Consider the following 17,360-nt stretch of genomic DNA (forward strand, 5'->3'; position numbering starts at 1 on the left):
GTATAATATTTCGAAAAAATTCTTGAAACAAGTCAAAGTATAGCATTTTGAATTTTTTTTTGAAAAAAAGTCATACTATGTTGTACGTCGAAAAATTTCATGAAAAAAATTAATTGTATAATATTTCGAAAAATTTCATGAAAAAAATTAATTGTATAATATTTCGAAAAATTTCTTGAAAAAAAATAATTGTATAATATTTCGAAAAATTTCATGAAAAAAATTAATTGTATAATATTTCGAAAAATTTCATGAAAAAAATTAATTGTATAATATTTCGAAAAATTTCATGAAAAAAATTAATTGTATAATATTTCGAAAAATGTCTTGAAAAAAAATAATTGTATAATATTTCGAAAAATTTCTTGAAAAAAGTCAAAGTATAGCATTTTGAATTTTTTTTTGAAAAAAAGTCATACTATGTTGTACGTCGAAAAATTTCATGAAAAAAATTAATTGTATAATATTTCGAAAAATTTCATGAAAAAAATTAATTGTATAATATTTCGAAAACTTTCTTGAAAAAAAATAATTGTATAATATTTCGAAAAATTTCTTGAAAAAAGTCAAAGTATAGCATTTTGAATTTTTTTTTGAAAAAAAGTCATACTATGTTGTATGTCGAAAAATTTCATGAAAAAAATTAATTGTATAATATATCGAAAAATTTCTTGAAAAAAAATAATTGTATAATATTTCGAAAACTTTCTTGAAAAAAAATAATTGTATAATATTTCGAAAACTTTCTTGAAAAAAAATAATTGTATAATATTTCGAAAAATTTCTTGAAAAAAAATAATTGTATAATATTTCGAAAACTTTCTTGAAAAAAAATAATTGTATAATATTTCGAAAAATTTCTTGAAAAAAAATAATTGTATAATATTTCGAAAAATTTCTTGAAAAAAATAATTGTATAATCTTTCGAAACATTTCTTGAAAAAAAGTCAAAGTATAGTATTTTGAAATTTTCTTGAAGAAAAGTCATACTATATTTTTTATGTCAAAAACTTTCATGAAAAAAATTAATTGTATAATGTTTCGAAAAATGTCAAAGTATAGTATGTCACAAAATTTCATGGACAAATGTCATAGTATAGCATTTTGAATTAAAAAAAAAAAGTCATAGTATATTTTATGTCGAAAAAATGTCATGAAACAACGGCAGACGGCAGTAGAGTAGAAGGTAGAGTAGAAGGTAGAGTAGAAGAAGAAGAAGGAGTTAGACGTCACTTCCTGTTTGGCGACAGCGTGTTGCGTGCTAAAAAGGTAAAACAGAAATAGTTAAATATCGTTTCGTTTCCAGTGGATTTGCATTTCCGTTAAACAAGTTATAAGTTGTTTAATACGCAAGTTATTATTGCCACTTTATTTCTGCCCATGTGCTCCTGTTATCCGGTCAGCAGCATGCGAAAGCTATCTGACTAGCTACCTAGCTATCATGAGGGATCTGAATGAGAGCTCTCTGCTGCTGTCTGATGAAACAATCATGTAACAACCAGCTGTTTAACACTGTATGACCTCTACATGATGTTACAGGAGAATGGCAGCAGACAGCGGGACTGAGGATTACCCTCATGAGATAGACGAGCAGCTGACAGGCTTCGACTCCTCAGCCTCTTCTGTTAAGACCATGTTGGAGAAGCTGATGTCGATGCCCAGGAACGACCTGCTGCAGAAGGTTAGTCAGGCTGAAGACCTGTTTTCACTGTTATTCATCAAACTATTGTTAAGATTCAAGAAAAAAAGAAAGCAGTCACAGCCATTTATATCAGTAACACTTGTTCTTTTCCTTCTTTGACAAGTCAAAATGCCACTAATCAGATTGCCAACATAACATAACATAACATAACATAACATAACATAACATAACATAAGATCAGATATTCCTTTATTAGCCCTCCTGTGGGTCATTTTTCAGTGTGCAGCAGCAAAGGGGATAGTGCACAAAACAAGATGCATCAGCTAACAGTGTCACAAAATATGAACCATTTAAATAGAAGGAAGTATAGAAATAGGAGCAGTATATACAGTATTGACAATAAACAGACTATTAACAAAATTGCACAAGTGGAAAATGATATTGCACAGTGAGAATGAATGAATGAATGAATGAATTAAATTCCACCTGTAAATATCAGGTTATTGTCAGTTTTTTTGTGTGTAAGTGGTCTACTGGGGGCAGTGCTGGTTGTGGAGTCTGACAAACATACTTGGTTGTTTAGATGTTGTTTAGATGTGTAAAACAGAGGTGAAAAGTCTCCAAGTAACTTGCATTTGTGAGACGTAGTGTTCCCACTCCACCAAACATCACAGGAAAATATTGTGATCCATGATCCATGCATAACACCTAACCTGTTGAGGCTTGCATCTCACATTGGGCTAGAGGTAGGGCACATCACCAGGTCACCAGTCTATCACAAGGCTAAGACACAGTTAGACAAACCATTTACCTATTCTAACGTCAGTATTTACCGGTTAGTGACATTTTACATGCTAAACATGCAATAATCTCATAAAATATTATGCTTCAGTGTAGAGCACATTATTATTATTATTATTATTATTTTTTACTTCTGTTTTTCTCATTATTTACTGTGGTAATGGCATTTTATTTTGCAAGTAAATGACTTTGATGCTTTCTATACAACTGGTGCTAATGAAACTAAATCTGGTTTATTGTCAGCTGGACCCTCTGGATCAAGCCAAGCTGGATCTGATGTCTGCCTACACCCTTAATTCATTATTCTGGAGTAAGTGTTTTTCCTGTATTTACTGTGATTATTTTGTGGATTTGGGGAATATACATTTAAGGCAGGTAGTATTATATAAAACTGAATTTACTATATGAAAGTAAACCAAAAAGCCAAATGCACTGCTTCAATTTGGTCACAAATTTGTTAATTTGTTTGTGCACATGCACCAAAATCTATGTTATTTTGATTATATTGCATGCCAATTTGTGATTTGTGAAATACAGTAAACAAGATGTATGCAATTGTGGACTTCATGTGCCATCATATAGTTATCCACATATATATTTATACAACAATGGAAAAGCATGGCTGGGTTTTAATGACTGCACATATGATTTCTTAAGCAAAGATTATGTGAGGAAATGACAGTTATTGTGAGATACAAACAGATACAATCAGTTTTATTTCTATGATATATATTATTTGATTTTTTTTCATGGAATTTGCCTTGGCTTTGTATCCATATTCTTACTTTTGTTCTTGTTTACAGTGTACTTGGTTACACAAGGAGTAAATCCCAGAGAACATGCAATCAAACAGGAATTGGTACGTATGTTTTCTCTTTGACATGTTCACGCTTTCTCTGTTTATTTGCATTGTGTAATTCCTCTGTAACCGTTCTCTGTTCTCCAGGAGCGAATAAGGACGTACATGAACAAAGTGAAAGAGATTACAGACAGGAAGAAAGCTGCCCGTCTGGATAAGGGGGCTGCTGCACGCTTCCTCAGGAACGCTATGTATGATCCCAACGAAAGAGCTTCTAAAAAGAAAGCAGCCGAAACAACGTCCGACACCACGCAGTCAAAGCGTCCCAAGCAGAGATGAAGTAAAGGAGGAGCTGTACAGTCCGCTCCCACTGCATTTTGCACCAATTTAGGGGACAATAAACACTTTTTGCTCACAAGGCGGCAACAAAGTGACTTCTAAGGTTGTGCTATGGGGCATCATACAAGACAACATGCACCAAAATACACGTTGGTGTTTAACTGGGATGCTCATCAGTCAGATTGTAGCAGTCAGAAAATGAAGAAAAGACTAATTGCCATCTACGACACACCATCCCAGGTTTTACTGAACATATTTTGGCATCAGAATAGAATAGATTCAAGGCTGTACTATTTTTGTAATATTACTTCATCATTGAGTTGTTACGTAAATCGTCTTCAGGATTCCATAACCATGAAAAGTTCTGATTTAATTTAGAATAGTGAGTAAAGAATGAATTTGGTCCATGCAGGTATTGAAATATGTCATTTAAGATTGTTTGGTTTCTTCTTTTAGATGAATGAGAAATGTAAATTTCTCATTTTTTTTAAAAAGTGATTCTATGAATCATAATTTGTTTTTTGAGATGTTTTTACACAGGTGCCATGTGTCTAAACATGTATTCATAACATGTTATTTGGTGATGTATTGCTTTTAGGATTAACTTCTGCATAAAAATACTCACCAAACATGATGTTGGAGTTATTCTTTTTTTTCCTGTTATACAATATATTGCACCTGGGAAAAAAATGGCCTTAACCTTTAATGTAAAACAGTTTGATGTAAGCTTTTCCACATTCTGACAAGTCACAGCAGGAAAAACACAGGTGTAAATAATAAAATGAATTTGGCAGATTCAGTTTCAGGTTCCTGGTATTGTGCATGCTGACTCACTTGAATGCACCGGAGACATCGATAATTTTAATAGGAACACCTGTGATTTTCCTGCTATGACAAAGTTAGGTTTCCATATCCCGTCCTGGAGGCATGTGGTTTTTGAATTAGAAAGAAATACTGTAGAAAATATCAGTGATAACAGCAAATGTACAGGTTGAACTTAATTACTGAATCACAGGACAACTTGGATGTGACTTTAGAATGGATTATCCACCTAACTAATCAGTACCTACCCTGAGTTGTGGTGTTAATTAAGTCAGTTAAAAGTCCTGGTTGCACCCTGGCTGGTGCATACAACCGTGAGGCGGTAATTCTAGTTCTGAAGAGCCAGGCAATATGACACGTCATTACAGGGTAAACAACACAGGTGTAATTAAAAACATTGTTTATGGCCCTGGTATTGTGCATGCTGGCTCACTGGAATGGCTGTTACACTAAATAGAACGGGGTCATAATTAATTTAATCAATTCCATCTATGTTTACCTGCTATGACATGTCAAAATGACTGCTGTGAAAACGGCCTATACTGGTTGTGTGATGAGGTGGAGCTGTTCACATTTTATTTACATCTTCCCAGTAGAGTCTAAACTAATTACCAGTGTCTCAGTAACAAGTCTTCATGTTATTGGTTGATCAATGCAGGTTGATTTGATCACATGGTTGACATTACATATCAATTTACAGTAAATATTGCTGTTGTGTCTTGAACTATAAGACATATAAAGAGTTATATAGAAGAACTTACCTATATATATATTAGGGTTGTATACCAGTATGAAGGTAAAGCGTGGTATGAAAGTTGACGCTTATCATACGTGTACATTTGCTCATCTACAGTATTGAAACATAACTGACATAAGTGAGTGTGTGTGTGAGGTAAAGGTACAGACAGGAGCAGTCTGGCTGTGTAGTCGTGCACCTATAGTATATATTAATTGTTTACAATCACAGGACATTAATTTAAAAGTTAAGTTATTTTTCATTTAGTGGTTAATTACATGCTATATTGCTGCTAACATGTAAACTAACATGCTTCAGTTATATAACATATTATAGTTACATGCTTTTCTTTTTATCAGATTCATAATTCTGTTTATTACAATTGTGTTCTCCTTTAATGGTCATTGTAACTGATTGTTACACTTCTACTACTACTACTAATAATAACAATAATTATAATAATAGTAACGATAAAAATAAAATACTGTATACGGGATATTTTCTGAGATGGTTATCGTACTGTGAAAATCTCATACCATTGCAATATATGTAGGTGAACGGATTTTAGTATTTGGTGGTGCACTTAAAAATGAATATTGAATATAACCTCAAGATCCTTCAGCAGGAATAAAGTCCCAGTTGCTCAGAATAATCCACAGACTTGTATGCTGACGCTCAGACCTAAATATATAACTTTTTTGAATGGAGTTTGGTTTGTGGTGGAGCACTTAGAACTAAAAACTGAAAACAAAAGAAAGTCTGAGTTGCTCAGAAGAAAAACATACTGAGGATAGTTAGATGGTGTTAAATTGTGATTTTTTGGATTGGAGTTTGGTTTGGACTTTGCTTCATTCTTTCCCCTCGTCTACAGTACATTGACAAGGGTTACCTTTATGAACTAAATTGTGTAACCTACTAAACACAAATGAAGCAGAACTTTACTTAATTCATGGTAGCAATTTGGACGGGCCGTTGTTTGGGTCAAACTTGTGACCTTTTGATTACAAAATGGCCTCGGTAACCATCACAAACAGTGCTGTAGCTGCATGGCTGCACAATGTAAGCGTAGGCCGTAATGAGACTTCCTTTTATAAAAAAAAAACAGTCACATTTGATAAAGACACCCATATTGGTTCCTTTTTGTAATTCCCTCTGGACAGCCGAGATCTTAATCTTAATGTACCCGCAACTCGCTGCATCCCTCTAATCAAGCCCAGGAAACAGGGAAGCAGTGAGTTACATTCTCAGGAATGTATCTTTCATTCTTTTCATCATCTTTCCCTTTCTCATCCTGCCTGCAGCAGCGTCCAAAAATGACATTTGTTTAGCCAAACCACCCTACTCCAACCTTTTTTTTTTTTTTTAACTTTTTCCACCAAGTTGTTGTTCTAACTGTTCAAAGACGTGTCAAACTTTGCCTGATGAACAGCCCCGTCTGCATATTGGAAAAATATGGATTTTCCACTCCACCCCCATCCCCCCCTTTCTCTGTAATGTTCGCCTTCGTATGTCCTCTTCCCCACATGTTCTCAGTATAATGCAGTTAGGTCACTCTGCGAGCAAATTTGAACAAACAAACTCTGAAATTGTGCGCCCTAACAAGCTCCAAACCCGGGTTTGTCCCGCGGATGTTTATTTATGCTGTTTGTGGGCAGAATGTGGTGAGGAAGTTTATATTATGTGGAGTGAAAGGCATCAGACCAAATGACCTCTTCAGGCAAGATGAAGGTAGAAGCAGCCTTCGTTTCAGACTTCTCTGTCTCCTAAAAGGATGAAGTGTGCTACCAACAGACTGCATTAACCTGCCTGCAGTAGCAAATGAGTCCAAGTCAAGTCGTTTGAGGTAAGTTGTCAGTAAGTAGATGCTGTAAACAGACGTGGGCTTCAAGTACTTGTTGCCATTAGAGTGCTATGTTCACATCATGCAAAAATGCAAGAATTTCCATCCCAAAAATCCCCAAATATTCACCTGTCATGTAATTTCTGGAATTTCCTGGAGTTTAGGATATACTTTTTAGGGAAGTCAGTTTATATCAACATACATTATTTTACTGGGCCACAGGAATAAGCCAAAAAAGTACGCCTCAATCTGCCCCTCTCTTTGTTAGCATTTAGTGGTTTTCGGCCCATTTGTATGGAAACCAAAGTGCTGATCTATTCATTGTTTAAACAAATTGGGAAGAAGTCAATGTCATACTATAGGCCCTTTACACAGCCATTCTGACATTGCATTGCAGGGTAAACACAGGTGTAATTGATCACATTAATTATGGTCTTCAGCGAACCAGCATGCACAGTTCCAGGGCTCTGGTTCACCTAAATGGAACAGAGCCATAATTCATGTTATTAATTACACCCGACAATGACATCCTTACAAAAAAGAAGTATACTTCAAGCTTATTTGATGAAGTAAACTTAAGTATACTTTAAGTATATCCCCAAGTATACTTTATGTAATAAATATACCAATATCAATGTACTAGTAGTATACTTGTAGGCGTACTACTTGAATACTTCTTGGGACTAAATTGGCCCACTTTTTAGTTTATATATATAAAAATTGAGAATTAGATATAGTTTGTGTGTTTCAGCTGCTTTCTGTCTGTCAGGTCGTTTTTCATTCACTCAATTCATAACATCTGTTTTTATGACGGGGGAAAAGAAAATACAACATCTTATTTATAGCAGGTAATCCTGTGTCTGGGTGCTGTTCTATGATTTACAAACCTGAAGTATATCACCCACTATACAGACTTAAAACCATTTGTTTGCAGCCTCCACTGCAGGGAAAGACGAGGCATTATGAAACCCACTGGAACAAGCTTTGCTTTGACTAAGTGGGTGAAACTGAGAGTGAGTGAAGGACGAACATTGCAGCTTTATTCAGTCTGACACACCAGGAATTCCATGCAGTCATTTGTGCCACTTTCTATTCACCTTGGCCCCGCTGACAGAGCCGCTGATTAATCATGATAACAATGTTTTCCTTTTATTTAGCCCTCACCTCCCAGCGCCGGGACAAATGACTTTCTGTAAGAGTCAGCAGGTGAGACTGAAGCTCGGACCACCGGGGTGTCCAACAGAAACCCGGGTTGGGTTCTTTTCTTCTTTTTAACTCTTTAGATCCTGTTATTGCAGATGACTTTGGCTTTTGTACTACTGAAATTAAAGCTAAAAATTGAAAGAAAATCAATTACATTTTTCTAGCTTTTTAGAGTCACATTCTTGAGATTAAAACACCCTTTTCTCTCATGGATTTGCCTTTTTCTTACTTAATTTGTCTGTGTTATCACCTATTACCCGCTTAATATCCATCCAGTATTTATTTTATTATTATTTTTATTATATTATTTATATTTGTATTATTTATTTATTTTTTGCACTAATTGTTTACAACTTCCAGAACACTTGACTTGTATATATACATTTTATTATTATTATTATTATTATTGGTCATTGGTGCTTTTTATATATATTTATATAATATTTTATATATATTTACACCTATTTTTTCACTACTTGTGTCCAGTTTTGTTGTCCTTGCAGCTGTTATTTCTATTCTGTGTAAATACATTGTGAGAGCTGCATAAAACCAGAGTCACATTCATCGTATGTATGTACTAAATCTGATTCTGATTCTGTCGCCTTTACACTGGTGTGACTGTCTTTATTTCAGCATCACTTATATGTCAAGTTCAGTAATTGTAATTTGTCTTGGTGATATTGTGCAAAAGCATACCGACTACATGCAGACCATTAAGGATCTATCTGACACATTAACAAGATTGATTTCCTGTCTTCTAATCCATGTTGAGTTTCTGCAGCGTTTTACTTCTCAGTTCAGTTCCAGTGACTCCCGTTGACTTCTCCGGGAGCAGCAGCAGTACCGGGACGACTTCATCAGAAAGAACACAAAGCTCTAATGCACCTTTCATAACTTCTTCACTGCTCACTCTCCCCCTCTATACTGTACATCCCAGTGGGGGTTTGGCGGTATATGAAAATGACGGCATGCTGAAAACATGCACAGAGCGAGGCCTTGAACCCTCCTCGCTAAACACATCACATCATCATCACACTTTATTGAGTTTCCATCCTTTACATTACCTTTCTCCTGCCAGTGTGTTTAATCTACAGAGAAATACTCCTCACTGAATGAGTTGGGGTTGGCCTGCCTTCTGTCAAAGCTTAAAATGAACTATTAGGAATGAAAACACAAAATCATTTTAGGGTTATAGGTTGAAATGTAGGGAGAAGCTGAGAGAAACTATGCGAGTAAATCCGTTGCAGTAGTGATTGTGCAGAGGAGATTCAAAGTTTGAATGTCAGTGACCTTTTAACGTATACACAGAGTTTTGAAAATTAAACATCCATATTAAACAGGGATTATTCATCCTCTTTCTCCCATGTGCAGACCAGCTTCAGGGTGATGTCACTCCGCCTCTGTGGCCATTTGAAGACCTCATCTATTACTGTGGCCCGGTGTTTACCTCTGCTGCGGACCTCACTTTAAGCGGCCCATATGGCTGCAATGTGAAATCAGGGCTTTTCCCCTTTAAACCGTGGGCTTCCGATGCATAAAGCCGCAGGATAACTGCTCAGCCATCAAAGAGCTGAACGCAAAAACCGTCTCTGAGTCCCTCAACGTGCACATGCACACAATTACACACACACACACACACACACACACACAGAGGGAGTAAGGCAGCTGCAAGTGGAAGCAGGAAAACGCTCACCGTTACACATGCTGAGGGACGTACAAAGACACACAGAGAAAATGGCTTACACGTGCATCCACGCACACTCAAGAGCTGACTGGAGGTGTGTAATGGATTGGATCCCCCTCATAATTCCTGGGACGGCGTTGTCTTCGAGGTCCGTACAGAGGCGGATGAGACCACAGCTGTTTGGACATAAATTTCCAGAGGAATGCCTTAAGTCCGAGCCCCTCGGCATAAAGAGCATGACTGAAAATTCCCCTCCAGATGACAAATGATCGCCCTAAGGAGGGTTGTGTGTGTGATCATGTGTGTTTGTGAGTGTGAAAATGGTTTCTCATGCAGGCATGTACAAGGTCACTGAATGCATGTTTCTGTTTCTGTGTGTTTTTTTCCTCATGTACATCTGTGCATACCTTTGAAGGAAGAGGTGTGTGTGTGTGTTGCAGGTTGAGGAGGAGGAGGATGAAATGGCGTGCGGACAGGAGTTGGTCTCCTCTGTTGGATCAGGAAGACTCAACAGCTGGGCAAGGAGATAAGGGCAGCAGGCCAGATCTCATAAAAAAATAGTCTGAATCTCATTTTTCTCTCTGTACAGTAGCTAATGCTGGAGTCATGTTATCATACGAGTGTGAAAGGAATATTTGGGATAGATTAGGTTGCATACAGTTTGTAGTATGTGATATTGTTTTCTCCCTGGTTCATACAGTATGTCTTCATTTTGCAGGACTGCATGAATATTTGCTACAGCTTTCACTCTGATATTAACGTAGTTTAATTACAATATTTACAGTGTAAATGTACGCATTTTAAGGGATAGTTTGGGTGTTTTAAAGTGGGGTTGTATGAGGCACTTATCCATGGTAGGTGTATTACTTACATTAGATGACGGAACAGACAGGAGTACCGACACCGGAGCAAAGCAATACAGTGCTGTGGGCGGGGACGGCAGAAAGACATATTTTAACCATCTAAAAGAAAGGCTCACCTAAAAAAATCGATATCCGTTTAAGTGTACGCTATATTTAGAATATTTTTCGACAGCGAACTGAACTGAAAGTGAAACGTATCTACACTGTTTTTGTCATCTGAACCTGCTGGCTTTGGAGAGAGCATAGATGAGTTACACTTAATAAGATACACTTAAACGGATATCGATTATTCTCGACATGCCTTTCTTTTAGGTGGCTGAAATGCCGGCACCGTCCACAGCACTGTATTGCTTTGCTCCGGTGCTGGTGCTCCTGTTTGTTTCTCCAAACTGGGGGAGTGCTGACCGTCATATACTGTAAGTAATACACCTACTATGTATAAGTATCACATATAACCCCACTTCAAAACACCCAAACTATCCCTTTAAGCTCTTATGAGTGTTTTACACCTGGCTATAGTTGAATTGCCAGAATGAATAGTGGGCTTTCATGGATACACTATCCTCATGAACAGTGGATGATCTGAATGAAATAGCGTTTCCAATCACTGGGGAAATATTCACATGCTTGTCCAAATTGCTAATTGAATTCTGTGCCTGTTGCAGTTTACGGGGCTCCTGAGCAAACAAACAAAACAAGCTCATGGACAACATCTCCTGTTTTCTCCTGCAGATCTCCTCACCAGAGACACACCTGCTGGAAATGGACAGCTAGAGTGCCTCCTCTTCCCCCCGCTCACCTCGTTTCCTCTCTCCCTCGATAAAATAACGGGGTTTATAGCACATCAATAACCCCTCTCATCCCTCTTCCCTCTTCCATTCAGTGCCGAGGTTTACAGCTAGCGCGGGGCGGAAGGCTGTAGGCCTTGATGTGGGAGCCCGGGGCTAACGGTAGCGCTGGGTACTGTAAAGTGATGAAGGGCCTCCGCTTTTACGATGATGTGAATGATGTAGCCTGAGAGAGTAAAAGAGGTTGTGAGAGCAGCAGTGTGTCCATATACTGTACATGACTGGACTGCAGGGGAACTGGATAGATTATATGCCCTGCTACTAAATATTTACATCCCCTTTAAGACTTTTTGCAGATGCTATAATCCCAAATGATGTACAGTAGGAATGCACATCGACCAACATGTGAATAAGTAACATTAAAAGGAGCCAACAATAAGGAGTTCAGCAAAGCAATCAGTGTTAATTTAATTCAACCCCATGCCTGTTTTATAGCATTCCACATCCGTCAGACTAATCGAACCTTTGAGCTACACCGACTTTATCGTTTCACCTATCAGTAAAACAAGAGCTGACTTCACATCTCTCACTGAGAAACCAACATGTAGAACTAAGTACTGTGGACAACGCTGCAAAAATAAGCACAATACATGGTCCTACTGCCTTAAATACTTGCTAGTGCACCAAATGTGTATAATTCCACATCTGTAAATAGTTCCCATCAAATACACTATTTAGATTTTCTGAGTAGTGTTTGCTAAAAACTAAAGTGTCCAGATGTTTCAGGAAATCATTTAGCCTTTTTTTTTTTTTTTTAAAGAAACTATATATTTGTGATCTACTGTTAAATATTTACATCTTCGGTAGACAGAGACTATTGCATTGTTGGTCTTTTTATATAATCTGTTAATACAAAAGAAATGCAGAATATCACAAACCTTATTTTCTAAAAAATGTATAACAAAAGAGCCTGTATGATCGATCTGTCGCAGTAAAATTAAGATGAAAACGAGTAGCTATTTTATCAATTAATTAATTAATTAATTATTATTATCATTATTATAATTATAATTATTATTATTATAATTATTATTATTATTATTATTATTATTATTATTATTATTATTATTATTATTATTATTATTATTATTATTATTATTATTTTTGTTATTATTATTTATTATTTGTTTTAATCTTTTTGTTTATTTCTTTCTTTTCCTATCCTATTTATTAATTTTCTATTTCCTTTATTTCTCAACTCACTCTTTCTGTTACTATTAAGGTATATTATAGATATTTTCTTTGTATTGTTGACCATCTTTTTAACTTTATTTATCCATAATTTAAAACTGCGTGTGTTTATTGAGTGAGCAGATGGATGTGCTGTGACATGGGTGAGTGTTGCAGATAAAAACAACGTCCTTTCTCTATACAGTTACTGTTTTATTCATTATTTATGATCAATAAAAATACCTTTGAAAGAAATAATAAGAGATTATATTAGGACCAGTTGGATGCATCAAACCTTTTTATCATTTAATTCCATTGCTTATGTACATGTCTTCTTTCCCAGTGATTAGCAAAGATTCAATAAGGTAAATCACTATAGGGGACAGTAGCTTTCTACATTATTCACTCCATCTATTCACCAATACACCAAAATAAAGTGTCCCTAATCAGTTTTACGACCAAAGTATCATTGTGTTTTTCCATTTCTGCATTACTTTTAAAATGTCTTGGGAGTCCCAGACAGGACTTTTTATTGTAACAGCATAAGGAGGATGAAAAGTTGCTCCTAGCAGCCACATGGAGGCAGTCCAACACAGCAGTACAGGCCTCTTTCCTGGTCAGGCCTGAGTGGTAAACTGAGGTTTGCTTTTCCTCTCACCGCAGAGCAGATTGGAGCAGATTAGCCTCCGCTTGGCCGGTAATCACCCTTATCACGCGAGAAAACGACAACAATACTGGGAGTTTAATGATAGAAGTAATTGTTGTGGAAGTCCCACGTTATGCTGCGGTGGCGTGATGAATGACAACCGCAATGCACCGTGCTGTGAGGAGATTTGCTGCATGCTTGTTATTTAAACCCATTTGTTATGGTTGCAACTTTCCTCTGGGGTTGTTTAGCTCAGTGGTTCCCAAACTTTTTTTCACATCAAGGACCCCTAAACTGACATTAGATTGTCACAGGGTCCCCCATCTGATAGGATTTTTGCTTTTAGATGTTTTATTACAGAAAATGTATGAAACCCATGACCAAAATAGTCATATATTCTGTCTTTGTGTTACTTATTGATGGAATTATGGGGACACCCTGGAACCCCCTTAAGGATCCCTGGGGGTCCCACTTTGAAAACCACTGGTTTAGCTGAGTAGAGTGACTTGAATTGAAAGAGAAAGAATATAGTTTTTCTGAATGAAAAAAAAAATGTTCATTGTTAATGAACATTAAAGTTATAGTCTGGATGTGTGTGAAAGTAGAGTGTTTTTGTGCTTTTTTTTTGTCTAAATAGATGGACAGTTATTTACACACATAAAGAGTAAATTTAAACCGTAAAAGATCCAATGTTTCATAAAAATGGAGACGCATGCCAGCCCAGTCGCACAGCAGTTCTTGAAATAGTCACGTAACTTATTAATCTATTGATTGGTGTACATAGACATGAATTACATTTTTTTTTTGTGATGGTCAGCACAAAATCAGTTCGTATGTAATTCACGTAATTGTGAAACGGGGAGTATTGAGAGCAGCGAACGCTGTGTAGGGATGAGGTCGGGGTGGATGGATGGACCAGGAGACCGCTGTTCATGTCCCATGTGAAACAACAAGTCAGAGTCAAAGTAGTCACTAGTTTTGTTGCCTAAACCTAACCAAGTTGATCTTCTCCTAAACCTAACTAAGTAGTTTTATTTTGAAAAGACTGGAGTGGAAATTGAAAATTGGAAAAACACAGGACTTTTGCCCAGGAGGCCGCTGTTCGTGTCCTGTGTGAAACCACAAGTAAAAGTCAAATTTATTTGTCTTGTAACTCCTGTACTAAAGTCACAGCAGTTATTTTAACCCAAACTGCGATCTTTTCCTAAACCTAACAAAGAAGTTTTTGTCACGTAACTTCCGTACTTAAGTTCCGCCACTTCCGATGTTATTTTAACCCAAACCTCAATCTTTTTGTTAACCTAACTAAGTAGTTTTGTTGCCTAAAAAATAACAAAGTTGATCTTTTCCTAAAAGTAGTTTTATTTTGAAAAGACTGGAGTGGAAGTTGACACGTGCATCTTGTGTTGCTGGACATTCATAGGAAAACGCACGAAAAATACGTTGTTGAAAGTTGTGCTGAGCGCCACCAAAAAAAGGGAAATTCGTGTCTATGTGCACGAATCAAACAGATAAAATTTCTTGACTATTTCACAAACTGCCGTGAGACTGCGTTGCACATGCATAATCATGTTGGACTTGAATCTTTTAGTTATCCACACATATAGACAGTGAGTGCATTTCGGCATTTGTTTCCATTGACTCTACCCTAAATTGTCTGTTCATAACTGTAAATCTGCATGAAAAGCACAATCAAAATGTATTGAGTAGAAACTCAACTGAATGACAGTTGATATAAGGCTTTCAATAAAAGTTGCTAGTATTATTATCCGCATAAATCCCCTGAGTAAACCTGTGGATGCTCTATGTTCCGCTCGCTGCAGGCAGTACGGGCTAATCATGATCTAATACACAGGCACTGCATGCTTGGATTGACATCAATTGGCTGTTTTTACTGTACATGTGGCTGTGTGCACACCCATATAACTGTGTGTGTGTGTGTGTGCATGTTTTCTCCAGAGTACTTTTACTCATGTAGCTGCTGGTGTTAAAATGTGTGTGTGTGTGAGTGAGGCAGAGATTACAGTGCTCTTCAGTGAAGGTTTGGAATGCTTCGTACTGAGACAGCTGCAGTCTAGACTGTCGTTCTCGCGTCACTTTATCGCTTCGGGCCTAAAAGACAACTAAGGAGGAGCAGCCAGATATGCGGCCTCATCTGATAAGAGAGGTGGTAAGAGGATCTACTGATGACTTCTTCAAACTAGCATGAAAAGGCAGCTCTGGTGTCGGATACAGCGAGCGCTGTCAAAGGCTTCTCGGGCAGGCGATGACTGAAGAGCATGAGCTGTCCAGCTTCTAGTGTATGAGTAACATGTTGCTGTTGTGGCAAGAAAGCTTTTTTACATGTACGTTCACTAGATCTAGATCTCGTTAACACATGTACGTCTTCATCTGCTTCATAAAAACTCACCCTGTTGTCAAGTGCAAGAAAAAATCTCCTGCGATTGATTTGATTTGACCAGCGAAAGCTGTGAGAAACTTTCCAAAGCAGCCAGAGAAGGAAATGCCAGTCCTAATGTCAGAGGGCTGCTCCGTCCTATTACGGCAAATCGAAGCCGAATGTGTCATTAGCTAATCGAGGGCCAGCCTCTCCTCCTTTCCAAACAGCAGACAGAGGGCAGCCTCTGTCCCTGGCGCTCCAGCCTTCAAAGGCCCCCATTATACTTCAATGGAGGGTAAACAGCGGCTCCCAAAAATGACGGTCTCCAAAGTTTAAAGCAACATCGTTTATCACCGCTGCCAGCCACTGCAGGTGTGACCCCGTTCCCACAGCCTCATCGACGGCCCGGGCCGGGGGGGAAATATGCATGTGTGTTCATGTGCACGCCATTCAACCAGTACACCTACTGTATAACAGCAACAAAACAAACTTTTGTCTCTGTTCTTTTGTGAAATAAGCATTAACTCTGCGCTTGCAGAAACGCACAATGTGCATGGTTAACGTTGTGAAACGATTGGTTAGGTTTAGTCAACAAAACTACTCGGTTATGTTTATAAAAAATAGTTTGTGTAAAAAATAATGACAGAAAACCATCCGTAAATAAACAACCGTAACAACGTAACTAGTGTAAATTCACCCGCATCGACTGTTATCAGGCCATTAAATAGGCGTTATCAGTCGCTATAAGCACCATAGATGTGGGTCATTAGGGGCCTACTACGCCTACTTTGTTGTAAAAGTGAAACTTAAAAGCAACACGATCTAACATGTTGTAAAACTGAATGAAACGTCACATTTTGAACACAAACAAAAAGGCTTCTTTAGGTTTAAACAACAAAACTACAACTTCTTTAGGTTTAGGATCAAAACATTAAGTACAAGTATAAGCCAAGTATACTTAGACCTTTCTGTATACTTGTCAGTATTAAGTATACTGTTTCTCTGATAAGTACATAAAAAGTAAACTGAAAGTATACTCTCTTATTTTAAGTTTAAAACAAGTATACTAATAGCACACTTGAATAAACTTCTTTTTGGTACCCTTTAGGTAAGGGTTTAGGACACCACTTTAACATGTAATGGAATCATTTCACTCACTACATGAGTAGAACTGCAGATGACTTCTGAACTTTATTGTTGACCATGTAATATTTGTGCGGGTTTTGGATGCTCAACAACTATTAAATGTCAGTGACGTTTGACGTCGGTTTGCATCGAGGGTTTGGCGGATATCTACACCATGTTTAGAGAGATTCTTTGCCAGTGACCTCAGTTTCCAAGCCATGCCTACGGTATGTCTGTGCTTTCGCCTTTTGGTTGACATTTTAATTCAGTGTCCCGCAGCGCCGTGGGGGCATGCATTTTTAGTTCGGATGGCTCAAGTGAAAACAGGAACTTTCATCCTGGTGAGTGAGAAAAATACAGGACTCAAAGCATAGACAGCATTTTGCACTTTAGCTCGGTTTCACCAGTATTTTCTACCAGTCACATTGAATAAAGGTTTGATGGTAATCATGTTCCTCGGTG

General features: G+C 37.2%; 1 protein-coding gene across 1 annotated transcript; it reads left to right on the top strand.

Annotated features, from left to right (window-relative positions):
• The first annotated feature begins 1,094 nt into the window (after nucleotides 1-1,094).
• Nucleotides 1,095-4,263, top strand: c1d (C1D nuclear receptor corepressor). Its single transcript, XM_037783339.1, has 5 exons — nucleotides 1,095-1,269; nucleotides 1,540-1,681; nucleotides 2,687-2,753; nucleotides 3,247-3,302; nucleotides 3,390-4,263. The coding sequence occupies exons 2-5, from the start codon at nucleotides 1,544-1,546 to the stop codon at nucleotides 3,579-3,581; spliced, it is 453 nt and encodes a 150-aa protein (XP_037639267.1). The 5' UTR covers nucleotides 1,095-1,269; nucleotides 1,540-1,543; the 3' UTR covers nucleotides 3,582-4,263.
• The last annotated feature ends 13,097 nt before the right edge of the window (nucleotides 4,264-17,360 follow it).

The sequence above is a fragment of the Sebastes umbrosus genome, chromosome 10 (assembly GCF_015220745.1).
Source record: "Sebastes umbrosus isolate fSebUmb1 chromosome 10, fSebUmb1.pri, whole genome shotgun sequence".
NCBI classification, from domain to species: Eukaryota; Metazoa; Chordata; class Actinopteri; order Perciformes; family Sebastidae; genus Sebastes; species Sebastes umbrosus.